This window comes from Primulina tabacum, chromosome 8 (assembly GCF_025594145.1).
Source record: "Primulina tabacum isolate GXHZ01 chromosome 8, ASM2559414v2, whole genome shotgun sequence".
In the NCBI taxonomy this organism is placed as follows: domain Eukaryota; kingdom Viridiplantae; phylum Streptophyta; class Magnoliopsida; order Lamiales; family Gesneriaceae; genus Primulina; species Primulina tabacum.
Window position 1 is genome coordinate 922,128 of NC_134557.1, and position 27,640 is coordinate 949,767.

At 32.7% G+C, this 27,640-nt stretch overlaps 5 protein-coding genes across 6 annotated transcripts; 1 reads left to right on the forward strand and 4 right to left on the reverse strand.

The window, feature by feature from the left end:
• Window positions 1-1,978: 1,978 nt before the first annotated feature.
• On the reverse strand, window positions 1,979-3,552 carry LOC142552687 (loganic acid O-methyltransferase-like). Its single transcript, XM_075662450.1, has 3 exons — window positions 3,292-3,552; window positions 2,467-3,135; window positions 1,979-2,376 (listed from the first exon to the last, which is right to left on the reverse strand). The coding sequence occupies exons 1-3, from the start codon at window positions 3,502-3,504 to the stop codon at window positions 2,035-2,037; spliced, it is 1,224 nt and encodes a 407-aa protein (XP_075518565.1). The 5' UTR covers window positions 3,505-3,552; the 3' UTR covers window positions 1,979-2,034.
• A 1,107-nt stretch (window positions 3,553-4,659) lies between these two features.
• On the reverse strand, window positions 4,660-9,090 carry LOC142552688 (uncharacterized). 2 transcript variants are annotated; one of them, XM_075662451.1, is made up of 13 exons: window positions 8,751-9,090; window positions 8,530-8,639; window positions 8,286-8,396; window positions 8,137-8,200; window positions 7,953-8,042; window positions 7,699-7,793; window positions 7,554-7,607; window positions 6,470-6,607; window positions 6,175-6,226; window positions 5,962-6,076; window positions 5,759-5,828; window positions 5,318-5,389; window positions 4,660-5,110 (listed from the first exon to the last, which is right to left on the reverse strand). In XM_075662451.1, the coding sequence occupies exons 1-13, from the start codon at window positions 8,923-8,925 to the stop codon at window positions 4,994-4,996; spliced, it is 1,263 nt and encodes a 420-aa protein (XP_075518566.1). In that variant the 5' UTR covers window positions 8,926-9,090; the 3' UTR covers window positions 4,660-4,993. The 2 variants fall into 2 exon arrangements, with proteins under 2 accessions (XP_075518566.1, XP_075518567.1); XM_075662452.1 differs by having other exon boundaries at window positions 8,530-8,670; window positions 8,751-9,087.
• A 1,448-nt stretch (window positions 9,091-10,538) lies between these two features.
• Window positions 10,539-13,545, reverse strand: LOC142552689 (wall-associated receptor kinase-like 10). Its single transcript, XM_075662453.1, has 2 exons — window positions 13,333-13,545; window positions 10,539-13,001 (listed from the first exon to the last, which is right to left on the reverse strand). The coding sequence occupies exon 2, from the start codon at window positions 12,973-12,975 to the stop codon at window positions 10,843-10,845; it is 2,133 nt and encodes a 710-aa protein (XP_075518568.1). The 5' UTR covers window positions 12,976-13,001; window positions 13,333-13,545; the 3' UTR covers window positions 10,539-10,842.
• A 466-nt stretch (window positions 13,546-14,011) lies between these two features.
• Window positions 14,012-15,406, reverse strand: LOC142554265 (wall-associated receptor kinase-like 2). Its single transcript, XM_075664952.1, has 2 exons — window positions 15,198-15,406; window positions 14,012-14,711 (listed from the first exon to the last, which is right to left on the reverse strand). Exon 2 carries the CDS (start codon window positions 14,657-14,659, stop codon window positions 14,012-14,014), a length of 648 nt encoding a protein of 215 aa, XP_075521067.1. The 5' UTR covers window positions 14,660-14,711; window positions 15,198-15,406.
• Window positions 15,407-19,880: 4,474 nt separating this feature from the next.
• Window positions 19,881-22,003, forward strand: LOC142552690 (GDSL esterase/lipase 6). The gene is made up of 4 exons (XM_075662454.1): window positions 19,881-20,207; window positions 20,403-20,548; window positions 20,968-21,433; window positions 21,665-22,003. The coding sequence occupies exons 1-4, from the start codon at window positions 19,940-19,942 to the stop codon at window positions 21,901-21,903; spliced, it is 1,119 nt and encodes a 372-aa protein (XP_075518569.1). The 5' UTR covers window positions 19,881-19,939; the 3' UTR covers window positions 21,904-22,003.
• The last annotated feature ends 5,637 nt before the right edge of the window (window positions 22,004-27,640 follow it).

The following is a 27,640-nucleotide window of genomic DNA, read 5'->3' on the forward strand; positions in this document are numbered from 1 at the left end:
TGGGGCCAAATCAAGTATCTATTGACTCGAATTAGGTACTTATAAGGCCAAATCTAGTACCCACTTACTCAAATTAAGTATTTTAGTACTAATTTATGCATCAAATTTTGACTTTACGGTTGTCACCAACAAAGCCACTCAATATTAACTATGTACTATATTTTTTACATATCCAAATAATGAAATAGAGTATTTCCGATGCCAAATCAAGTATCTATTGGAACGAAGTAGGTACTTTTGAGACCAAATTGAGTATTTGCTAACTCAATTTAGGTACTTTAACTACCGATTTAGATATCTGTTTTTTATTTCATGATGCTACCAACAAAAGTCACTCAATTTTTTTTTTCAAATCCTCAAATAATGGAATAAGGGTATTTAAAAGACCAAATAAAATATCTATTGACTCTAATTAGGTACTTTAAGTACCAATTTAGATATAATATTTTGGCTTCACATATGTCACTAACACAAATCACTCAATAACAAGTATGATATCAAATTAAGTATTCATTTTTTATTTAATGAATACCAACAAATATTGTGAATGAATATTAATGATTATTATATATGAATAGTCTTTAGTATAATGAATGATCACCAATAGATATTATGGATGAATACTAATAAGGATTATATCAAAAAGTATTCACATATTATTTAATGAATACCAAAAATTATTGTGTATTAATATTAATGAGTATTATAAATTAATAACCATAAGTATAATGACATAATACTGATAAATGTGATGAATGATTACCAACAAGTATTATTGATGAATATTAATAAGGATGATATAAAATAGAGTATTCTCTTGTTATTTAATGAATGTCATTAATTATTTTGAGTGAATATTAATAATTATTATAAATGAAAATTCATAAATATAATGAAAGAATATTAGTAAAAAATTTAATTTTTAAGAGGCAACATCAATTATCACTTGACAAAAATTAGGTACTTTTTTACCAGTTCAAGTATCATAATGTTATTTTATGAATTCTAAATAATTCATTCAAGATTATATTCTAAATTTATTTTTTGACAATACAAATAATTTTTTTTTAGTATTTAGGATGTCACATTAAGTATCACATGACAAAAACTAGGTACTTCTATGCCTATATATAGATAAATCATATTGTTATTTCATGAATGTCAAATAAGTCATTCTAGATTAAAATTCAAAGTGTATTTTTGAAATTAAAAATAATTTTTTTTAAGAGGCCACATCAAGTATCTCATGAAAAAAATTGTGTATTTTTTATATAAACAGTATTGTGAATGAGTACTAATAAGTATGATATCAAATTAAGTATATTCTTGATGTTTTATACCAATAAATATTTTGGATGAATATTAATAAGATAGTGATTGCAAACACTACGTGAATATTATTTGTGAATACTAATAAGGTATTGATTGCAAACACTACCTAATGCATTTTCCAAAAAATACCAACAATGATTGAATTTATGATGATTGCTCGAGATCCAGTATTTTCTTACACATTTGGAGTATTAAAAAAGTCAAATCAAGTATTTTGATCCCCAAAATAGGTATTTTATAGGTCAAAATAAGTATTTACTCTTATTTAATGATGAGTGATGAACTATGTTTTTTTAAAATTAAATGACATGACTAAGTATCCTAATGTATTTTCCATGAAAGACCAACAATAACTGAATTTATTGTGATCGCTCGAAGATCCGGTATTTTTTTAGATATTTGAAATATTCAAATAATCAAATCAAGTATCTGAAACACTATAATATGTACATTATAGCTCCAAATAAATACTTACTCTTATTCCATCATGAGTGAGAAACTATATTTTTAAAAAAATTAAATGACATGAAAGAATCATCATAATAATTTTTTCATGAAAAGAACAACAATTATTGAATTTAAATCATTAGAAGATCGATTATTTTCTTAAATATTTGGATATTGAAATAGCCAAATCAAACCCAAACTTAGTTGGAAAACATTAAGATAAATTACAGCTTTGCGGTCGGAGCTACTTTGGGATCATTCAAATTTACGCTTGAGAAGCACAAATATTATTATGGAATTCTCATTTGAAGGGTCTGCAAAAATGGGTGAAGCTTCAAGTTTCTTCGTGTACCTTTCAAACAATTCATCCATAATCTCATTTCCAAAATGATTCATCAGCAATCCCTCAAAGACGGCTCTGAGATACATCGAGCGGGCAGAAAAGCTGGTCAAGGTTAGTTTTCCTGGATTGTTTAGTATTTCTGTTCTTTCGATAGTGAAACTTTGATTCTTCTCTATTATTGCCTTCAATTCTTGTGGGGTGGTGAAATATAATGGGAAGTTGAATGAGTCCACCTTCGCTTCGCTTACTGTTCCCTGCAATAATATATATATATTATGTTTATGTTTGCAGGTTTATTGATGTCATGTTGGGAGATAATTTTACCATAAATATTTGGGTTTTACCTTCTCGGCCATGTTCACAAGGCAAGAACCTAGTAGATCTAACTCTATGGGAGTCGTGAAAGTTGTCTCGGAACCCATAAAACTCGGGATTGCAGGGACAAGAAGGGCCATTAGTCCCCCAGAAATCAGCTCCTCCGCCCTTGCTTCCAAAAACGACTCGATATCTTTGGCATACTGATTCGAATACGCATCAAAAACTTGTTTCCTAGCTCCAGTATAATGTACTCTCGCGTTATTCCACGCCAAAGATGCTTCATCCGATAATTCCTTCGGCACATCCGAAAGCCAGTTAAGGGCACATGAGCAATAAGCGAAATGAAGAGACGACTTAGGAAAGAGTCGGCCATGAAAAGGACCAGGCACTCCGGCAACGTAGTATTGCCTTTTGGGTGGGAGTGAGTTGAAAAGTGTGTTGAAATCGTTCTTGAGTTGATCGTTGAAAAAAACTTGAAAATCCGGGATTTGGGAAGCTATCATCCCTCCTCTTTTGAATTTTTTCTCGATGGCTTTGGTGATGATTTGCATGGCTGGAAATGAGTTGTGGCCAGTTGAGCTACCAAAGTCCGCAACGCGGAACGAATTTAGGGTGACTGAAGAAATATTTTTGATGTCGAACTTTGAGTCTATCTCTTCTTCAAGAATCGGTTTCGCCACTTCAACAACTCCTCTCTGCAGAAAAACCAAGAAATTAAGCGTTTGAACATACATGGATGAATCTAAACTCAAAGTTTTTGAGTCAAGATTGGGCTTCAAACCTATATATGACCATGTAAATCTTGTTGAGCAAATGGAATGGAGGATTTAAGTACATATATGTATGTATACCTGGTAGGAAGAGTTCTGGGCGTAGCTATTAGGTCCTTCTCCGCCATTCATGGCATAGAGGCCTACTGTAGAATTTCCCCTGATCCCATTACTAGAGATGAGTTCTACGTGATTTTGGACCCTATTTTCGGAATTCATCGAGGATCTAATTGTCATCTTGATGGGAACTCTTGGAGATACGTAGCCACTCATCATGGCATGTAATTGTGCCATCTTAGGCTCTTATCAATTCTTTGTTTGTGTTTTCTTGTGTGTATATGTGTATATATATACTTGGAAAAATTAAAATAGCATTTGAATTGATAAATTTGATTTATGAAAAAATTTGAGATTAGGTGTATAGCGATTTTCATTGAAATCGAGTAGATTTGAAATTGAATTCAATTTTGTCTCTTCTAAGAAATTAATACTTTTTTTGAAATATGCTCTTAATTTTTTTTTTTAGGTACTCAAAAAATCATTCTTGTTTTATATTATTTTATTAATCTCCCGGTTTCTTTAATGTTAGAGTGATACTGAAATTTTTTTCATAAAAAAACTTTTTATTCCTCTTAAACTTAAAATTTTCCCTTCAAATAAAATGTAAAATTACATATAATTTTAGAGTTTTGAACTTACTTTTGATTTGGTTTTTGTTTCATAATTGCACTGATTTAATTTCACGAGTCCGGACAATATAATATTTATTCAGTCTCTTTTTCTAGAATACTTCAAAGTATTCTTGCACTTTTAACTTGGAGTACTTAAATGTAAAGTGTGAATAAATGAGCAAAAAATATACAATAATCATGCGTAACGTGATATACATCGTGTACACAACTCATTTAGGGATACTCATGGTTAGTGTATATTTTGATGCTCATTTATTCACAATTTAAATTCAAGAACTCGAAGTTAAACGTGCAATAATACTTTGAAGTATTCGAGAAAAAGAGACTGAATAATTATAATATTGCCCGGAGTCCTGAGATTAAATCAGTGCAAAGTGCAAGTTGGCTATTTTTCATATTCCTATAAACTAGTCTGTTTCGAACATTCAACTTATTTTTCATTGATATTTTTCGTGCAATAATACACGTTAGGAATTATTGTTCTTTGGAATTATTGTTGTGGGATCATGTAACAATATTATCGCAAGGAAATTTGACTGGAGAAAGCCGAGAGGAAGGGTTCGTTGGATTCTTCCGGGGGCTGACATTAACTACTGTGTCCCATTTAACTTACCAACAGCGTAATTAATGAACCAGAAAGGAACCAGAAAGAGACAATTCATTATTTGTAACTGTTGTCTGTCGACCTGCTTTGCTGAGGCATCACCCCTCCAGGCTCCAGCACAGAAACATAAATAATTTTTAATAAAGATGAAGGGAAACAATTTTAATGTCATTCCACAATTATTACTGAAATCATATTAAATTGTGACACTAAATTCATTTCAAAATATAGCTGGAACACACACAAAATTAGAACTCTCGTGAATCACAAAAGTGAGAACAAAATAAAAGAAAGAGGGTATGAATGTATTCGCATGTATTTTCACGTGATATACTGTGTATGCTGTTATAGAAAACAAGTTTAGCTCGCCTAAGCGAAATTAATCTTCATCCATAGATAGATATGAATAGCTGGTGAAAATGCATGTGAATGCATAGATACCCTTTTTCTGTTTACTTATCCTTCATTGGTAACAAATCTTGTATTTTCACGTCTTATTTTGAGCATAGATTGATGCTCGAACAGCATACTGAGGCGATAAATTCTTCCCATTTACAATCACTTGCTCCAAGAAATCAACGCGGACTGATTTGAACTGATACCTCTGCAATCCAAATCATGATGCCGATGTCAATCAATAACAGAAGAGTAAAAAAAACACCACGCTGAGTTTGCAAGTCCTTCACGATATTCCTCATGTATTTCGTGATTATTAGCAAATCATACTCTTACATGCGTTTCCAAATTGTTCATGAAAGGTACTTGCAAGCTGAGAGAGTAAAAGTTGTATGGCGGATTACTTGCAGCATACCTTCCCTTTCCATGAAAAATCAACATAACTGTAACGAGGTTCCAACAGTGTAACTTGATCTCCTTCTTTAATCTGAAAGAAGACGAAATTAATAATCAACAAGTAAATCAAAAACAAGTTGCAAAAAGAAGGCTGTGGATGAAGCAAGGAGCGGGGGGAGGCAATTGCTGCACTCAACAGGAAAAAAATCAAATTTTATGGACAGTTTCTAAAAAATTTAAGTTTCACTCATTCACCCTCTGTTGTTTCCTTCGTCCAAGATCATGGATCTGCCCAGGCTATCGCGGTGGCGAGAAAGGAGTAGAATAACAAAAAATGCATCTGTTAGTTGTGTAAGTGCAAACAAACAGTAGAACATGCGGTGGGCATAGTTCTGGCATAGTTCTAATATGTAGTGAGATAATTATGGAAATTTTGATGCTCTGTATGCAGCCAACTAACCGCTTCATTGCTTATTCCATACACTGAGAGGACATAGCATATCTGACTTGAATCACAAAGCACATAGTAGCTGCAATATATTAACAAAGCCAGTGATAAAGTAATGCTATAACAGACTAAAACGAAAAAAAAACACAATTTCCTAAAACACAAGAATAGATATGTAGATAGAATAACTAGAATTTTCAGTAGATAGAACTTACAAGGGTGCTACATTCTCGTGCTTAACAAAAAATAAAACTTTTCCCACGATGGCACTTGCTTTGTTTATACCTTCAAACAGTCCATCTATTGTCTCTCTTTTATATGATGCGTTCACTAGTAGAGGAAAAGAAAAAGCTTTGATATCAGATAGCAAGCTCATTTTGAACAGTTTCCACCTTACTCAAAGAAAAGAAATATATGGATTTACTTACCACTGACAGTAGAGAGTGAAGCTGCCAGTGAAGCCAGCCGCTTCAACTTGGTCTGTTCAAGTGAAACAATAACAAAAATTCGTAAATAAATATAAAATAAGTAATAGTTATCTATGAATCATACACGATACAGAACCATAAATGGAATATCAGCCAAGCAATTTAGTAATACAGGGGAGAATATCATTTAAATTTTTAAAAAATTACGTTATGTCGCTATTCTAGGTATCAATGCCAGAGAGAAGACTGACTAATTGTCCGAATTGACCGCAAGTGCTAAACACAAGTATCTTACTCGGAACAAACTTTCTACTTTGTCTAGAAGGTGAACAATCTTCAGAACCTCCTCTGAAGCATTTAGACCAGGGTCTCTTAATGCAGCAGCTTCAAATCCACTTAGGGCCCTCTCATAGTTCTCTAGATACTTGTTTACCTATATAGATGCAATAAAAATAATGTTCAGGAAAAAAAGATATAGAAAAAAGATAGCACAGAGAAACTAAGCAGCAGCAAAGAAACTAAGTAAAAGTGGCTAAGAACTAAATTACAGACAACACTGCTTGCCAAAATTAGGTGTACATAATGACAGAAACTAGAGATATGCGAGAATAGTCAAATGTCGAGGTCTAATATTTGACCTCAAAAGAAAACAATGCTACAGTAAAGTCATTTCCATGTAATCTACTGCACCAAAATAGGTCAAATAGTTATAGAAATGCTCTTGAGTTGCTATTACCAAATGGTGTATCTCCGCCTGTTCCAAAACAAAGAATAAATTGAATTAAATAAAGATTTCAGGGTAATAAGTTATACCAACAGAATAATGGGGGCATCCTTCACATGGTATAGCTTTTAATTTCTTAGATTAAACCATACAAGGGATTGCTCCACGACGAATTTAATGTTATCTTTTCAATTCATTCTCGGTAAAACTTCATCAAAAAATGAGAAAGATATAGTACTACTCTTGAGAAGATTTTCCACAATATTTGCACGATAATCATATCCCCACTACACCATAACCGACTATGAGTCGCCACCCATACCAACCATGAACCGCCAACATCTCCGCTAAATTTGTAGTGATAGCAACGGTAATGCTAAGATAACTATAATAATCTGGGGATATTAACTGCAACTATAAGTGTAAGACACACAAACTGAGAAATGTAAACTTTATGCCAATTTGAGTTTCAGACAAATAAATGCTAACGATAAACAAAGGAACATAATCAATTTCAACACTAAAATTCCTCACACAAAAGTATGTCTCAAGCAAGGTTCCCATGAAATATTCTCCACAAAACTAACCTGAAATCTTGTGGGAAAATAAGAATGAAAAACAAGATAAATAAAATGAAACAAAAGAAGTGCCTTACAATAGCACAGTTAAAATACAAGTCAGGATTTGACTTCATTCTTTCATCTTTTTCCTGAAATGCATGAAATACATCCATTAATAGAGAAAAGAAGCAAAACTGCAATACAAATATGACGAACACCAAAATTTAACATGATACACACCGCATGTTGGTATGCTTTCAGAGACTGCAGGATTTTGCTGTGATCCCAAGCTCCAGTCACAAAAAAAGATGTGAGGCATGCATTTCCTAGGTTGTCTGGACGGATCAGAAATATTGTTGAGATCCAAAAACAAAAGAATGTTCAGGTTCCATATAATGAGAGATATTATGACAATAAAATTAAGAATAAAAGTAGCAAAAATGCTCACGTATATAAAGTACTAATGCTACCGATGAATTCAAAGTATTACATACACCAAGAATTTCCATCCTGAACATCTAGAGCAATAGCTTCCTTCGCATGCTTTATGCTTTCTTCAACAATTTTAACCTGGTCTTCAGCACCTTGAGACAAAACACAGTAAATTAAATGACAAGTAAAAATATCAGCCAAGCTAAACATAATATTCTGAATCTAAAGAAATGTGAAACAATATACTCTTGTCTTGAGCCATTCTTCTCTCAAGCATGGACAATTGACAAAGAATAATTTTACTTGGGCCCTGAAAAACACGTCAGGATCAAACAACATAACTCAGTCACACATAAAAAAGCTTTCTATGAAAACCACAAGAACAAAGCAGAGACCTTGCTTAAGGCAAGTGTATAACAATTCTTTGCTGAAGCTAAATCACCCTTCTTCCATATGCAGTTGCCTAAGCTCAACCAAGCATCTCCAAGTGAAGGATTCAACTTCACCTATATGGTACACCAAGTAATTTAGCAAAATTCCTATACATAAAATCTATAACAGAGGTAAAAAGAACAATTTTTTTCCCAATCAAACCAGAACAAAATCTAAAAAGAATCAAAGAAGTTACCAAATACTTACAGCTTTGGATAAATGATCTTCTGCTTCTTTCTTATATTCAGGAAAGACATCCAACACCTTTCCTCTCAAGTACTCATGCGTAGCTCTTTGTAGTGGCGTCTTTCTTTTTTCTGAAGCGCAAGAAACAATAAATAAGCACACCTATATCAACAAAAAAATATGCAGATAGATCACATAAAAAAGATCCCGTATCAAGGAAAAGAGTGAGTGCATATCAATACCCGAGGGAATTTCATCGATCAGTTGGAGCGCAAGATTTGCTTTTCCAAGAAGTTTTGAAGCTTTCTCGTCTGGGTTAGCTGAAAAATAGGTATCCCGAACGTCGTAGAGATCATCGGTAGCCTTCAACACTTCTGCAAATGGATAATCTGCATTTCCTCTTACCTCGCTGCTCATTTGTCGCACTGATTTTCACAGAAAAATTAAGCCCAAAACTTTAGTTTATGAGGCTATGCGATTCCGGTATATTGTTTGGATTAAGAAAAACAATTTGATGTGGACTTCAAAATTTAGAATCCCCCACCTTGAAAGGTTTTCTTGTTATTCCACAGGAAATTTTCCAGTCAAACAAATCTTATATATCATAATATATATCATAATCATAGAATCATCTCACACAACTTTTTTTCCATTTTTCTATATCCCTTTCCCCAAAATTTCAATGAGTTAACGTTTAAACAGACTATTATTTCACCTGTAAAAACCTAGTTTTATTTTATGTAATTAATTATTATAATTAATAAATATTAATTTTTAATATTAATAAATATATTTAAATTTTAAATATTATTATAATAAATTATTATATAAAAAATATTTATGTGAATTAAGATAACTGTCAAATTAGAATAAAGTATTATGTTATTAAATTGATTTCGTTATTTTGGTTGAATAGAATTTTTATTAATAAAAAAATATTTTAAAAAACGTTTATTGTTTTTTAAAAATTTTTAAATAATAAATAAATAATTTTCAAAAAATCATCATTTTTATAATTTATTATATGAATAAATTTTGTTGAAAAATTCTAATTATTTTTTAGTACATGTTAAAAAATTATATCTAAGTTTTAATGAAGATACATAATAATAATAATAATAATAATAATAATATCAATTTACGAATAGTCAATGTATGAAAAATTCACGACAAAATTCTTTTAAAAATTAGAAAATGTAATATTATATATAAAAAAATATATTTTATGTAATATGATTGGGAATAGTGAAATTCCATATATAAAAATAATATAAAATTAAAATCATAATCAAAGATAAATTAAGTGAATTAACAAGGTTGGTGATCTAATGCTTTAATACGAAGTCTAACCGAACTGATTTTAGGAGAGAAATTGTTCATTCATGTGTATATAATTAAAGCTTAATTGATGATTAAGCAAAATTGATATAAGCCTACTTGATGGCAAATGATCGCTGACAGAAGTCGAGCTGATAAAAAACAATTGATAAAATAGAACCTGCTGAACATTATTTGAATTGCAAAGCTTAATTGATTATTGGATAGAATCTCGTAACAATTTTTTAAGTCATTTGAATGACAGATTTCACGCACACTACCCAAAGTGTACGATTAGTATTAGAAAGCAACTATCGGATTTAAAAAACAACTGTTGCAGACGATACCTATGAATAGATAGGTCGGAAAGTTTCTCAATAGGCTTCTCTCTCCAACTCTTTAACATTCTAAACTATCTAAGAAGTTTTATGAAATCAAGAAATCGACCAATGAGCTATTTGGCCTCCGATTTGGGAGACACCTTCCCCGCTTCACTTGCTGGTACTTTTACTTCACTCTCATCAGAATCTGTTTTCAAAGATTACTGCTTTTTTCTGTTAAGTTTTGTGTTTTGTATTGTTTCCCGTTGCGATGATAGGATTCATGCTGATTATTTTGAAAATGGTTTTTGGTTCGTTACGCGTGAGTATGATTCTATCTTTGAAGCTTCTTGAGGCCAAGTACAATTGGAATATTTTCGCTTGGAATTTAAATCGAAAGATATTAACCATTGTTAAGACACGAAATCCGGTAATAAATGTTAAAGCTACAATTCGAGGATCAAGACCCAACTTTTAAGTCTATCAATTACATATATAACAGCGGATAGCTTACAGTAGGTGTCATAGAATTCGTATTGAACAAAACTGGTTCACTTAAAGTGTGTGTATTCACCATGCATTTGCTAGTATTTTTAGCTTCCATATTTGTCAGCATTGTTTCTCCCTTTCAAACATATCTCCGGTTTCCCAAGAATATCATATCGTATAAAATAAAACGAACAGCAGCAATACAACATTACTTCAATAGAGGGCGGACATCTGCTGCACAAGTAGGATTTGTATCAAACTGCATGCTACTTGAGTTTGATGAGATATCATAAGCATCATACAGGTCAATAGAATGGTATTCTGTTTCATCATAGCTGTGCTGAAAACCTGACCCTTGTTTCCTTATTTGAATTCCTTCCAACTCTGCTGCTACTTCCCTCATTGTTGGCCTTTTCTTACCTTTCAGATACAGACATCTTTTAGCAAGTTGTGCAATTGCCACGATTTCTTCTTTTTGTCCTTCTTTGAGCACCCGTGAATCAATAATGTCGAACAACTGATTTTCCTCCACTGAATGCAGGAAATATGTGATCAAACTTCTTCCCTCTTCCGCTCTAATTGATGATATTGCTTTCTCCCCAGTTAAAAGCTCGACTATTACCACACCAAAACTGTAAACATCGCTCTTGTCAGTAAACTGACCGGATTGGAAGTATTCGGGATCTAAGTAACCAAAGGTGCCTAAAACTCTTGTGGTCACATGAGTCTGATCGATAGAAATCGTCCTTGATGTTCCAAAGTCTGCGACCTTTGCCTGATATTTGCTGTCCAAGAGTATGTTTGTTGACTTGATATCCCGATGATAGATAGGTGTAGATGCAGCTGAATGAAGGTAAGATATAGCACTGGCTACCTCTGTCGCAATTCGTATCCTCATCTCCCATGTCAATGGGAATTCTTCCTTTGGATCATGGATATGTTCGAAAAGTGTGCCATTAGGAATGAACTCGTACACGAGAAGTGGGACTTCAGTCTCCAAGCAACATCCCAGTAGTTTCACTACATGTCTGTGGTTAATTTGTGATAAAATAACCACCTCGTTGATGAACAGTTCAATATCGTCTTTGTCAACCTTCTTGGACTTCTTAACTGCCACAACTCTCCCGTCTTTCAGCATTCCTTTGTAGACAGTACCTTGGCCACCACGGCCAAGCACACGATTTTCATTATACTGATCAGTCGCTTGTGCCAACTCTTTCGCATCAAACAACTTGGTTTTCTCTACACCATTATCTGTTGAATGTAACTGTTTTTCTAACAATATCCCACCATTTCGTGTGAAGAATCTCTTCTTGCGGTTTGCCTTCAATCTTTTCCTAATAACTCTGTAACACCACATTGCGGCGATAAGCAGAAGTAGTGATCCAAGGGCACTCACAATACCGATGTATGATGCAAGTCTTTTGGTAGGCGCCTGGCATCTGTAAGACCCTAATGTGTTGATACAAGTACCGGTACAAAAATTTAATCTCTCACATTCGTTGATGTCTTGGCATCCTCCAGGTAAGTAAGGATTTCCTTCAAATCCACGATTGCATGAACACAGTTGAGTTGATCTAGTTCCATTCAAGTATATGCAGGAACTATAATTCGAACGAGTCATGTTGTCGACCTCCCATTCAAGTACCATATTTGCATATCTAAACCCTTCATCGAATGGATTTGACAAATTAGTGTGAAGCCCTCTATATGTTTTATAATCCTCTTGGAACCATTTTCGCTCAGTAAGAAAGGCGTATCCACAAGAATTTCCATTAGTGCTGGAACCCAGGGTTCGATTATAGGAATACTGAAGTTCTTGGAGCCCTGTTGGGATTGTAATCTGACAACAGTTGATACCATTGCAACTGGTGTCGTTCGAACTAGGATCACAAACAGCCATACACCCACCAATGGTCTCATTATTGGCGCGCAACCAGATTGAATTGTCGCATCCAAGAAGAGCAAACGAGTTTTGAAATGCCGAGATTGTGAAAGCACTGCCTGTCAGCGATCTTCCCAAAGAGAAGAGTCTTTGTTCATCCGAACAATTCAAAGGTGACACAGGCTCAATTACTCGAACTGTCCCATTATCCAAGGAAATGTTTTCTATTTCCATGTTGATGCTGCTCAAAGATAGCTTTGGGGGGAAGCTGGAATTCTGGCAGGCAACCGTGAACCACGAACTTGCGCTGCATCGAGCACCGATTCCAAAAGGATACGGAATCGTCACGTTTCCGCAGGTGTTCGTGCAATTAGGCTTCGACAGAGACACCGCTAGAGCCACGGTCATTGAAAGACATATTGAGACAGCAATGCGAGCTATTAAGGTCAACCCCATCTTGATAAATCGTTTGGGAATTCAATCTGCATAAATTGTTCTTCTGATTAGATTTTGATGAGAATGAGGAAAGAGCAGTCAAACTCAAATCAACCAAACACATTAATCTATCAAGCAACTTCCATCAAGTGAGTGTTATACAACAAATATATGCAAATATATAAATGTTATTTTGAACCACAAAATTTGGAGTATAAAACCGGAGGTGTTGAGTATCTGAATTGATATTTTACACACATAACATAATCATCCAAATTGGTAAAAAGCTCAATAATGGAAAGAATTATAAAGATATGATAAAAACATTCAACAGAAATCAAATCAATATTGTGAAGCATAATTAATGGCAATACGCACCTTTTCTTGGTCCAGGTTAATCAATCCAGCAGAGTGCCCTTCGTTTTTGATAAAAGGACAGCCAAAATGTATACTTTTTTTTTCCCTGTGTAGGGAATGCAATATGTCACCGAAAGAACATGTATATATAATTTATATGGTCGAATAGAAAATTGTGTAGTGCTTGAACTAGACTGTTTCCTTGTTTGTCAAGAGAATAGAAAATTGTGTAGAGGTTGAATTAGACTGTTTCCTTGTTTGTCAGAGTGATTTTACCTTTCAACACAAAATAAACGTAGGAAACATCACCACGTCATTCATTGATATATAGAGACAAATTCAAGAAATTTCTATGCGTGTTCGATGAAGTCTCTATCTTTCTCTTCATTGGTCGACTTCATATCCAACACATGACTTTTTTAGAGAGAAATTTCAACTCTACAATGTTTAAAATTTTAAGAATTAAGGATTTAGGATATGGTATCTATTATTATGTCAAAAATTTAAATTATTGGTACGATTGAACTCAATATTTTCAATGAATAGTTACACAGAAGAACTCCTAAACTCCCGATATAGGATGATCTAACTCTTAGTTTAAAATATTAAAATAAAAATAAGAAAAATAAGTGAGTGAACATAATATATACATATATATATATATATATTTTTAAAAGTCTGGAAAAAAATTATATAATTTTTATCTAACTAAATTGAGGGCTCCTATATAAGCACTTGGGAACCATGTGTACGCAGCAAGAAAAGCATATCCGCAAAAAAAGTCATTTTTGCCTAATGGCGCAACGCTCCTATAAGTAAAATCAAGTTCCCGAATCCCTTCCATGATTGAAATCTGGCAGCAGTTAACGCCATTACAACCATTGTGAATTGTCGTATTAGCATCACAAAGGGCCATGCATCCACCTATCATCGATGTTTTATTACCACGAAACCATCCCGCATTTTTACATCCTAGAACGACCAACGAATTCAATTCTGGAGAAATAGTAAAAGGACTTCCCAGCAGTGATGTAACCAGAGACTGTGTCCTCTGTTCACCAGTGCAAGCCATTGGTGAAACAGGCTGTTTCACTCTGATTACACCTCCTAGGGAAATATTCACCGCTTCCAAATTGATGCCGGCCAATAATGGAATTGAAGAATTCTGGCACATTATCGTGAATGAATTATTTGCGCTGCATTTTGAACCGACCCCGAATGGGTATGGAATGGTGACATTTCCACACTTTTCGGGACAACCAGGCTTCGACAAAGACATCGCTAAAGTCATAGTTGTTAGGCATAGGAGGAGAATTATACAGCTGATGATTGTTGAGGGAAACCTCATTTCCTTCTTCAGTTGCTTGAAAACTCAGTCTATAGATGGATTTAAAAGGTCGCTACATACGAGACATCATTTTGGTTATTATTAGGAATAAATAATTTATTGTCCAAAACTTGCCAAAGTCATAAAAACTCAAATCGCATATTTGTGATTTTCTAGTTCGACCGAACAAACATCTGACCACTAAATATGGAATGATTTCGATTGTATCAATCGATTTGGGGTGTTCCTGTTCACACTTTCTTGGACGATTAGGTCTGGTGTGAAGACAGTCTTACGGATTTTTATTCATAACACAATTCAACCATGTTTATATAGTAATATTTTTTCATGATTGACCCAAATAGAATAACCGTCTCACAAAATTGACCCGTAAGACCGTCTCTCATGAGTTTTTGTATACTTAGACAAAACTAATAATTATGGTAACCACAAACCAAAATGTTCAAATTTAGAATAATCAATAAAAAAATTAAATTCAAGTAATCTGATAAGTTATAGAAAAGCAAATGAACAAAACAGCTTCTATTATTTTGAGCACATACCTTTTCTGCTAAATTATTGAGCCATGGCGATACTGAGTTTTGTACTTTACACCATGTAATGAATCTGACCAATTTCCTGATGAGCAGAATTATATATGTATACTCACAAAGACCAGTAAGTCAGAGATTTGCTTTGCTTTGCTTTGCTTGGAGTATCTCTTGGTTATGGCTTACTTATCAACACCAAATAGCTAGCATGATGGTTGACTCCAAGTCTTGGATGTCAATTTTATACCTACTTGTAGTTTTAATTCGTCTAGAAATTAGGTCCTTAATGCACGCTCTTGAATTACTGACTATTAATGGTTATTGGATATCCATTTGACTAATTTGCTCAACATATATTTAGTATATGTCTTTCTTATATATGCATGAACTACACACGATAACTAAATTAAAACTCTCAACTAAATTCTAAAGGAAAATACGAATGTGGAATTTTTTTTTTAATACAAAACATGGTTATGTTATTCTAATTTAAGTTGTGCCTCCCCCTCTATTAAAAACAATTTCTCAAGAAAAAAATTATATGAACCTGTATTTTCTCACGCGGGGCGTACTTTTCAAACCAGCATGAACTATGCAACTCTGAGAGCTTCGAAAGGAGTTTACAATTACTAAGTATCGATTCACGCTGCTTATTGTTATTAGTACTACTTAAAGGCTGAAGTAGGATACCATTTTTTGTCATATGACTTGCATTATTTTATTTTATTTTTTTGTTTATGTTATTTGCCAATTCAAAGTCTTCCTAAACTAATTTGTATTTTTTTTTCAATTTAAGTCTTTTTTTCCAGTATAATACTGACATTACACTGAGAAATGTTGATATGACGTTAAATATAGATGTGGCGTCGGATATTGCTACTGTGTTCGATGTCACATTAGCATTTCGATGATAAATAAATGATTAAAATTGAAAAAAAAAACGAGCAAGTTAATGAATTAAAATCATGAATTGTTATATGGCAAAATATGTTGTTCTCCATATAGATGAAACTGGATTTAATTTGAGGAAATCAGAATAACTATGAATACTTGTAAATCTCAAGTAGACTTGGAATTGGAGTGTCTCTTGGGTCAGCATATATATATATATATATATGGTCGTCTCCTAGTCTTGGACGGCGATTGCATATATATATATATACATATGTATATATATATGTATGTATATATATAATATATATATGAATGATTTCGTTTTTCAAAACCTAGTAAAGTAGCAAGATGGTCGTCTCCTAGTCTTGGACGGCGATTGCATACGCATACATATATATATATATATATATATATATATATATATATATATATTGTTATGCTCATTTTCAACCAATGAATATAATAGCATGTTACGTAAAATTGTTATGCTCATTTTCGCTCATTTTCAACCAATGAATATAATAGTTGTTACGTAAAATTATTATGCTCCTTTTCAACCAATTTATATATTGAAAATGAGCATAAGAATTTTAGGTAACAACTATTATTTAAAATAATTTTAGTAAAAAAACCCTATCTGTGCAGACCCGGTCAAGTACAAAATTATCATTCATCGGTTTCGGGACTCGGGCTTGACACTGTCAATTTATAATCTATCTTGTAAACTTATTCTCACTTTCTAGTACCCAAAAATCTAAATTATTAAATGTATATTTTTTGTATCCCCTATAACTTCTATATCAATTAAATTATTAATTGAGCTTTCCTTTTAACACACAAATTTATACTAGATTTTTAATAAATATTTAAATAAATAAAATTTACTTCTTTTTAGTATATATATAAACACATGGAGAGAGCCAAGAAAGAGAGATAGGGGCGTTTTTATATATAAAAAAAATTAGAGGGACAAGATCAAATATTAGGGAAGAAAGTGAAAAAATATAATTATTTTTAGACCCTAGTCAATAAAATTAAAAAAATGAGGGGGGTCGCACCCACCCCCATTGGCTCCGTCCCTATGTACACAAAAATTAATATGTTACGATCTCATGACTTAATTTTGTAAGAAATATCTTCTAACAAACTGATTCTTGAAAAAAATATTATTTTTTATACCAAAAAACAATGTTTTTAATAACGAACCCGACTGACCGGTTCGACTGGAAACCAACACCAGTCCGATACGGATTTACTCTATAAATGTTTTAACGGTCAAAACCAGTCAAGAACCGATCGTGAACCAATGAACTAGTTCACCACATTTTTTATTTTTTAAAAATTTTAATTTTTTTAGAAATTAATTATTTTCTTATATTTCTTTAAAAAATTATTTCATATATTTTTAGTTATATGATTATTTGGATTTTTATTTTTGCTAAAAATATTATTTTAGTAGTATTAGAGCTTATTTTGATTTATTTTTTTTGTCTAAAAAGTTATATTTGATTATATTTATATATATATATATTTGATTTTAACTTTGATAAACATATTTTTTTATTATTTATATACATATTTAATATTTTTAGAATTTAAAATATATTATTTACTATTTTAAATTATTATTTTATATAATATAATAGTTTTCCAGTCCGACAATCCGGTTGACCGATTTGATTGGTTGAATCATTTTTATAAGGTAAATTTATTCGATCACCGGTTCGTTTATGAAAACATTGGTCAAAAGTATTATTTTCTACTCTAAATATACACCGAGTCGACCCGTCTCACAGATATAGATATGTGAGACCGTCTCACATGAAACCTACTCATATATAACTAAAGGCAAAGTTAGAATTTTGATTCAACATAGGCGACAAATATAATTGATAAAGCAAAAAATATATAAAATCTTCTAATCATAAAATATCACAAAATAATTATCTTACGATTGTTCTTTTCAAGTCTTCATATTTTGAAAATTTTGAACAACATGTCTTTCACATTTCTCACGGTAGAAAAACACCATATTTACATTCTTCACATACAATGAAGTAAAACAAAATGTAGGCCTGCACAACAAAATAATCAAGAATAAAACCAATACAAAATCATAATTCTTCAATTAATTTCAACCCATCAATTTCACCAGAATAATCAAGAATGAAACCATCACAAAGTTAAAATAAAACAAATTATAATATGTTTACATTCAACCCATACAATGAACTTATTTTAATTAGTTTGAAACTTGGGTTGAATCTAATTAATATCAAATTTCGAATAATTGAACTCAAGAGTAAACTATGAAAATTTCATATCAATATACACAAAAAATATTTAAAAGCATAAATAATTGAAAAACATTTAACTTGGCTGATGATTTTGAAGCAATATATGATATTGACAAATCGATGTGTGATTCAACACAGAATGCATAAAAGTGCAATCATGAATTTTAAAAAAATTGGTTTGAGTAATGGGCCAACTGTGTGCAATCTACATTAGCTCCGCTCATGTATATAACCACATATAATTACATTTAACTTAGAAGGTTGCTCTTGGATATATTCAAAGGTAAATTCATGACAATTATCATCAATGGGTGGTGGATTTGAAACCATTCAAATAGATTTTTTTTTTTTGCATTTTCAAGAATATCATGGTCATTTTCTAATAAAAACCAAACCATCTTCAAGTCATGGCCATTACCTTAGAAAGATCAACCATTAATGAGAGAATACAATTAAAGTGGCCATTTTCTTAGAAAAATTTAAAACTAGGAGAAACAAAAACAAAGTATATGTTTGATAGATAAACGAAGAAAAAATAATCTAAATTATAGAAATTATAATTGTAATTTTAGTTATGTAAGTTAGCTAGTTTTGATATTTAATCATTTAACTTGTCAAAATTTTGTTTTACTCTAATAACTTGGATTTTTTTGGTCATTTTTTTGCCCGAAACCACAAAATCCATCTGATATTGCTTACTTGACACTGATGTTTTCTTCGGTGACTAATGTGACAAAAATAAAACTTATATTACACAAAATTAACATACATAAACAAAAATAATGAGGAACAATTTTTTTTCTCATTTTGAAGAATTGGATGTCGTTTTGCTTTATTTTTCTTTTTTAATAATATTAATTTTACTTTGAGTAATATGAGCTTAATTCTCGTCCAATGTGTTACTTACGAGAAAATTAGTGTCATATAAATCATATTCATTAGATTTAGTGGTTTTATACAAAAAATGACCAAATCTACAAAAATATATATATATATATATCCGAGTTATTACGTGAAATCCAAATTTTGATAAGTTATAAGACTAAAATCTAAAACAAACTAATTTACATGACTACAAATGTAATTTTCTCAATTAGTGGCTCCAATGCCTAGCCTCCTACCAATTTGTTATGCAACCAGTGTCTCAACCTGAGCTTCATAAAAAATTGCCAAGCTCCGGTGAACTCGCAAGTGACTCGATTCTCGATCGCCATTATTAAACTGCAACTTACGAACTTCGGATGAATGCTCACAAAATATTAATAACAAATATGAAATTTCGACCGATTAAATTCAAGAAACGGAACTGATGATCTAACATAAGACAAGTACAAAAAATGTAGTTGAGAATGAGTTGTCATCATTAATGTAAAGTAACGATGACGATTTACAAATAACTCTATTAGGCCATGCATGCATCTACCTCGTGTGTTGGTTTAATTATTTTTGTACTCCTTTCCATCAACTTTTCCTTCTTTTCTGATCACCCATAAACCCAACCGTCTGCTTAATTTATAAATCAAGAATCTGCGCATTTAAGAAAGAACAAGAAGAAGAAGATGAAACCCTCAGTTTTTTCATGCATGGAGAGAAATCTGATTGCTTCTCTCCTCATAATTTCCTGGATTTTGATTGCTTGTGGCGTAAGTGTTGCAGGATCAACTGTTCCCGCGATTTTCATTTTCGGAGACTCCCTTTTTGATGCTGGGAACAATCATTATAACAGAAACTGCACTGCTCAGGCAGATTTCCCACCGTACGGATCCAATTTCTTTCACCGCCCTACAGGAAGATTCACAAATGGAAGGACAGTGTCTGATTTCATATGTGAGTTTGTTATATTTTTCTTGATAGCATGTATGATTGAGGCGTTAAAACCTGTTAACGGAACGACGAAAATGAGAGTAAAGATCATATGGTTTTAGAAAAAATTTAGCCCCTTTTTTTTGTTATTTAAAAGGTGCTTGTTCACTAGCTTTTCACCTATATTTAGATGGGCCTAATTTATTGGTGGATTTGCAGCTGAATTTATAGGCATTCCTTTGCAAAAACCCTTCATGGAGGCGCAGAGTGAGATTGTGAATGGAACTCAAAATAAATATCCATCAAATGGAGTTAACTTTGCTAGTGCTGGAAGCGGAGTTTTACAAGCAACAAATAATGATTCGGTAACAAGATTAATTAACGTTGTTCTATTTGATAACTGTCTCAATTATTTGCATGTTTAAATTAATAATTGTCACAGCACACGTACGTGGGAACCATAATGCTACATCCCGCAATATAATTTCGGAAGTTCATTGAAATATGTTAAAATATCACGAGTAATGGGGTTGTATTGAATTACCATTAATTATGACGTGCGGCACCGATTGAATATGCATCGCCGCATTCATTCATGTGCTTTGTCGCTTAATATACCTCTGTTTCGAGAAAAACAATGTTGACCTAATTTCTTTGTACCAATGCGTGGCAGTTGCCTTTTTAGCTATGATTTAATTCTATTCTACTACTTTTCGAAGTTTCATATTATCGTAAGTTATAACGTTAATCTTTAGTAATTAATAATCGGCATTGTGGTTGCTAGGGAGTGACACCAATCCAAGTTCAACTTCAACAATTCCAAACTATGGCAGAGCAAAATCACATAGACACTGACCTAGTAAAAAACTCCATGTTCTTCATCGAATCCGGCTCCAATGACATCTTCAACTTCTTCTTACCATTCTACACCCCAACACTCACCCCAGATGATTATGTACAATCCATGCTGGTTCAAGTTGAAAGCTTTTTGGATTCGATTTACAAACTTGGAGCTCGTCGGTTTGCATTGTTTGCTTTGGGCCCGGTAGGCTGTGTCCCGGCTAGGGCACTTCTGCCTGGTGCACCGGTAACAAAATGCTACGGAAAAATGAATAAAATGGTAAAAAATTTTAACATGGGGTTGGAAAAGTTGGTGAATGGCATACAGGCCAAGTACCCCGGTGCAGTTGGGGTTTATGGAGCTGTTTATAAAACTGTCCAGATTTTTCGGGCAAATCCTGAACGTTATGGTATGTTCTTGCCCCATTCTGGCTCTTCAATTATTAATGTACTGGTAAATTATCTTAATCAGGATTGAATATCCCTAAAGAAATATAGATATTAAAGTTATCTTTGACACCACATAATATTTGACATAATCAAGCCATTTCAACTTTCAAGATGTTTTTTGAATATAATATATAGTACGACTATATACATTTGACATCATCGAGAAAACGATCAAACTTTTGGCTACGCAGGTTTCACAAACACAACGGGTGCATGTTGTGGTTATGGAGTTCTTGGAGGTGAAGTGCAATGTGGGAAGGAAGGTTACACGGTATGCAAGAATCCAAACGAGTACCTGTTTTGGGATTTCTTTCATCCATCAGAGCACTCTTACAAGCTCATATCTAAGGCCTTGTGGGGCGGAAATCGTTCTCGAATCAGGCCATTTAATTTGAAGACAATGGCCAACATGACGACTCTCCATCACTAGATTAAACTTAATTTCTAAATAATGTAGGATTTTGTTGTATCGCGTTACCAGTAAGTTATATTACGTACAACACTTAAATGATGTGATTAACGAAAGTGCGTGAGAGTGATTACAATGGGTATGTTATACAAAGAAATTAGAAAGTTTAGAACCGAGGCGTGTCGGTTCTTGACTCACTTTTGTTTTTTTATCACTTAGATAATACTTTAGCAGCAAATAGTAAGCGGATCGATGCCGATTTCTTATTAACGTCAAATGTAAGAAAATTGTGACCCGTAAAATAAACGTGTTGAAAATTTGTACACGGCAGCCTCAAATTTTGAAAATTGAGATGCGTATACAAATTTGATTTGAATCTCGAGCTCCCAAAACACTCGGTGATGGTATGAGTGTGCCTATAAATACTGAAGGCATTGAGGTCCCTAAACACACAATCTCATACAGAAAATACACCATCTTAAGGAGTGTTGAAGTGTTTAGAAGACTTCAATCGAAAAGAAATCAGAAAGCTCCAACAAATTTTAAATGGCCGGAGGTAATTCTCGATCCGCTTCCGCATATATTTTTTCATGTTCATGTATATGTAACAAACATGATAATTGAGAAAAAATTTCTGACATTTGGTATCAGAGCAATGATACATCTGCCTTGAAAATTTGTTTTCGTTTTCTGAAAATATGATATCGTAAAAAATTTTCTTTATCAAATTTTTGCGTAAAAAACTTGAAATTTGAGGATGAACATAATAAATTAAGAGATTTACCTGAAAGAATTTTCGGAGAATTTTCGTCTTTATTGTACTTTGAAGTTCTCGGACGAAAAGTTTCTGGAAAAACTCTGAAATGGATTTCTCCGTCGCATGCGTGAAGAAAGACGGAAGAAGGATTGTGGCATGAACGACATGATTATATTGTTCAATCATGCAATACAATGAATTTGAAAGATCCACAAATTGAATTGCAATTGCAGGCTGTCGGAAATCAATTCAAAATTTTATTTATTTTTATTTAAAAAAATAATAATAATAATTTAATGAGGGAGCCACATAATTTGATTACTTGCACAATTGTCGGTTATATATATATATATATATATATATATATATATATATATATATATATATATATAATTCTAAGTTCGACGTAATTTTTAATACATGTTTAGAAATTATTTTTGCATGTTAGATAAAATGTCAAATATTATGGAGAAGTGTTTGATGTGTACATGCAAATTTAATATTATACTTGCATTTATTTTGAAGTTTTTTTTTAAATGCAAATTATATTGAAAAATATTTTGGAAAAACAATATTCACATTGTGGTCATATTAAATTATATTAAGTTGTTTATAATTTGAAATTAATATATCAAGTAAGATGTGAATATAATATTATAAAATATTTCAGATATTCACAAATGAACAAATAATCCTCACTTTATCATTACTCTGATAAAAGAGAAAAACAGATGAGGAGCCCACATTTTCACGTAAATGTGATCTTCACTTTATCACTACTCTGATTGAAGAGAAAAACTGATGAGGAACGTATTTGTTCATATTAAGTAAAAATGTGAATATTAAGTTATTTAATTAAAAATTTTGGCTTATAAAGATTCACATAAATGTGGATAATTAAGTTGAATAATAATTATAAGGTGACGTGAGAAAACATGATCTGAGAGAGTTCTTCATAGATCGTTTTAAACTGCCTTGACTAGCCACTGGTCTCCCTGAGAAACGTTGCTCTGTCTAGGAGTTAGGTATTTAAAGGGCCTTAGCACTACCTATCTTTCCTGGGAGCACTCTTGGAAAGTGTTGATTGCGAAATAATTATTATATAAAGCATTAAGTAAAGCCAAAATTTTGTCCGGTGAACCGTATAATTTTAAATAATTGAGGAATAGCCACAGCATCCTTAATTATGAAAAATTATGCATTAAGTAGATTTGGATCACATAATGGACATCAATTGTAATTAATAATATAAACATAATAAATTTTACCCCACAGGGATTTTTATTATATTTATATAACTAATTAGGTTAAAATATCAAATTATATTTTTCTTAATTTACCCACAGGAGTTAAGAAAAATACATTTGGATAGTTTTATCATAAAGTTACAGAAAAATCTTATTGAATTAAAATTTTAGCCCACAGGCAAATTTTATGTCACTAGATTTTTAAAACATGAATTACATTGGTAAAACATGATATTGTCTCAAAATTTTAAACATATGATATTTTGTGCAGTTATGCAACATGCGACTTTTTTTTATATGAAATGTGACATTCCCGATCTAAAGGGCGATAATTATAAAATTTGGAAAGAAAGAATTCTTCTTCAATTGGGGTGGATGGATATTGATTATGCTATATGGAAAGACGAACCCACGAACCATCTGCTATTACTGAAAACAGCATTCAGGATGATGTTGATCTTTATGAAAAATGGGAGCGATCTAATCGACTCTGTGTAATGTTCATAAAGACCAAAATCTCTGCTGGTATGCGTGGTTCTGTCGATCAGCATAATAATGTCAAAGAATTACTAAAGGCTATTGATGAACAGTTTCAGTCTTCAGATTAGGCACTTGCCAGTACCCTAATTATGGAATTCTCTTCATTAAGGCTCACCAGTGTGAGAGGTGTGCGAGAGCACATCATGAAAATGCGGGACATAGCGGCTCGGCTCAAGACACTTGAAGTGGAAATGTCTGAGACTTTTCTTGTGCACTACATTTTATGTACTCTTCCACAGCAATATGGACCCTTCAAAATTTCCTACAATACACATAAGGATAAATGGTCGATTAATGAATTAATGATCATGTGTGTTCAAGAGGAAGGAAGGTTGTTGATGGAAACGAGTGATAATGTATTTATGACTACACAAGGAAAGTATAAGAAGCAAGCCAAAGTCAAAGGAAAAGGGAAAGGAATAATTCCACCCCAACCTGACATCAAGAAAGAATCCAAGTGTTTCTTCTGTAAAAAGACGGGACACATTAAGAAGGATTGCAATAAATTTAAGGACTGGCTTGAAAAGAAAGGTATTCCTACTTCATTTGTTTGTTATGAATCTAATATGGTTGATATAATTTATAACACATGGTGGATTGATTCTGGTTCTACAATCCATGTTACAAATACCTTGCAGGGAATGCAAAACCTAAGGAAGCCAATAGAAAATGAGCGGAGTATCTATTCAGGAAACAAGATGTCTTCGCATGTGGAGGCTATTGGGACTTGCTGCCTAGTGTTGAATAGTGGTTATATTTTAAAATTAGAAAAGACCTTTTATGTTCCTAGTTTTTCTAGGAATTTAATTTCAGTATCAAAACTTGTACCTTTTGGTTATTCATTTCAGTTTTTGGATAAATCAATAAATTTGTTTTATAAATCAAATCTTATTGGAAATGGTACAATGGTTGATGGTCTTTTCTCTATTTCTTTACAAAATAATAACACCACTATGCATGTTTAGGGAGGTATTAAAAGATGTGTTATAAATGAAGATTCCTCTATATTGTGGCACAGGAGATTGAGACACATCTCCATCGAGAGAATTAAAAGATTAGTAAATGTTGGAGTAATTAGTACTTTAGATTTTACTGATTTTGATACTTGTGTGGATTGCATTAACGGAAAGCAGACCAATAAGTCTAAAAAGGGTGCCAAGAGGAGTACAAAAATATTAGAAATCATACATTCAGATATTTTTTGTCCAGATATGGACATGCAAAGTCCGAAATACTTCATCTCTTTCATTGATGATTACTCACAATACATGTATATCTACATGCTTCATAACAAAAACGAAGCATTAGAAGCCTTTAAGGTTTTTAAGGCTGAAGTGGAGAAGCAATGTGGAAAACATATTAAGATCGTGAGAACTGATAGATGTGGAGAATATTATGGTAGATACAGTGAGAATGGACAAGCACCTGGTCCGTTTGCGAAGTTTCTCCAAGAACATTGGATTGTTGCCCAATATACTATGCCTGGTTCTCCGGACCAAAATGGTGTAGCTGAGAGGAGAAACCGAACATTATTGGACATGATGAGGAGCATGTTAAGTAGATCAAAACTACCTAAATCCTTGTGGACTGAAGCTCTTAAGATAGCTGTGTATATATTAAATCGAGTTCCAACTAAGGCTGTCTCAAAGACGCCATTTGAGTTATTTAAAGGTTGGAAACCGAGTTTGCAACATATACGCGTTTGGGGTTGTCCCTTCAGAAATAAGAGTTTACAACCCACATGAAAAGAAACTGGACCCAAGAACTATAAGTGGATATTTCATTGGGTATGCAGAAAAATCCAAAGGGTACAGATTCTATTGTCCATCTCACAACACTAGAATTGTGGAATCAAGAAATGCAAAATTTCTTGACAATGATTTGATTAGTGGGAGTGATCATTCAAATGACGTAATTTTTTAGAACGATCATATTAATGCACAACCCTGTTATTCAAATGACAGATTGGTCGTTATTCACACCCCTCAAGACCAAATTGGTGTTAGACAACCAGTTATTGAAGTTCCACAAATCGCTGATGAAAATCCAGTAGATCAAGTTGTTAATGAAGAACAACAAGAAATTATTGATCAACCAAACAACCTTAGGAGATCTACTAGAATAAGGAGATCAGCAATATCTAGTGATTATGTTGTGTATTTACAAGAATCGGATTTTAACATCGGAGCCGAAAATGATCCTGAAACGTTTTCACAAGCCATGAGTTGTAATGAGTCAAAACTATGGTTTAATGCTATGAAAGAAGAGATGAATTCTATGACAGTTAATGGAGTCTGGGATCTTGTTCAGTTGCCTGATGGTGTAAAAGCTATTGGATGTAAATGGGTCTTCAAAACAAAGAAAGACTCATTAGGCAACATTGAAATGTATAAAGCAAGACTCGTAGCTAAAGGATTCACTCAGCAGGAAGGAATCGACTACAAGGAGACTTTTTCTCATGTATCTAAGAAAGATTCTCTTCGTATCATTCTAGCATTAGTTGCACATTTTAACTTAGATTTACAACAAATGGATGTGAAAACGGCTTTTCTCAATGGAGAACTAGAGGAAGAGGTTTATATGAAACAACCCGAAGGATTTTTATCTAGTAATGGTGAGCAATTGGTTTGTAAGCTTAAGAAATCTATATATGGATTGAAACAAGCTTCCCGTCAATGGTATTTAAAATTTCATGATGTTATCTCTTCATTCGGATTCGTTGAGAACCCCATGGATCAATGTATATACCAGAAGGTCAGTGGGAGAAAGATTTGTTTTCTTATTCTATATGTAGATGATATATTACTTGCAACCAATGATAAAAGTTTGTTATATGAGATGAAACAATTCCTCTCTAAGAACTTTGATATGAAGGATATGGGAGATGCATCTTATGTCATTGGCATTAAGATACATAGAGACAGAATTCGAGGTATTCTAGGTCTGTCTCAAGAAACCTATATAAACAAAGTGTTAGAGAGATATCGGATGAAAGATTATTCACCAAGTATAGCTCCCGTTGTGAAAGGCGATAAATTCAATTTGAGTCAATGCCCAAAGAATGATTTAGAGCAGGAACAAATGAAAAACATTCCTTATGCTTCTGCTGTCGGAAGCTTGATGTATGCTCAGGTTTGCACTAGACCTGACATTGCATTTGTTGTTGGGATGTTGGGAAGATATCAGAGTAATCCAGGTTTAGACCATTGGAAAG

Coding starts and splice junctions, on each gene's coding strand:
- LOC142554265 (XM_075664952.1), bottom strand. CDS start 14,659: ATGAGGTTTCCCTCAACAATCATCAGCTGTATAATTCTCCTCCTATGC.
- LOC142552689 (XM_075662453.1), bottom strand. CDS start 12,975: ATGGGGTTGACCTTAATAGCTCGCATTGCTGTCTCAATATGTCTTTCA.
- LOC142552688 (XM_075662451.1), bottom strand. CDS start 8,925: ATGAGCAGCGAGGTAAGAGGAAATGCAGATTATCCATTTGCAGAAGTG. Junction 8,640..8,750: donor GATCGATGAAATTCCCTCGG/GTATTGATATGC, acceptor CTTGCGCTTCAG/AAAAAAGAAAGACGCCACTA. Junction 6,227..6,469: donor AAGTAGAAAGTTTGTTCCGA/GTAAGATACTTG, acceptor TCACTTGAACAG/ACCAAGTTGAAGCGGCTGGC.
- LOC142552690 (XM_075662454.1), top strand. CDS start 19,940: ATGAAACCCTCAGTTTTTTCATGCATGGAGAGAAATCTGATTGCTTCT. Junction 20,549..20,967: donor AAGCAACAAATAATGATTCG/GTAACAAGATTA, acceptor TGTGGTTGCTAG/GGAGTGACACCAATCCAAGT. Junction 21,434..21,664: donor GGCAAATCCTGAACGTTATG/GTATGTTCTTGC, acceptor TTGGCTACGCAG/GTTTCACAAACACAACGGGT.
- LOC142552687 (XM_075662450.1), bottom strand. CDS start 3,504: ATGGCACAATTACATGCCATGATGAGTGGCTACGTATCTCCAAGAGTT. Junction 3,136..3,291: donor CCCAGAACTCTTCCTACCAG/GTATACATACAT, acceptor GTTTTTCTGCAG/AGAGGAGTTGTTGAAGTGGC. Junction 2,377..2,466: donor TTGTGAACATGGCCGAGAAG/GTAAAACCCAAA, acceptor ATATTATTGCAG/GGAACAGTAAGCGAAGCGAA.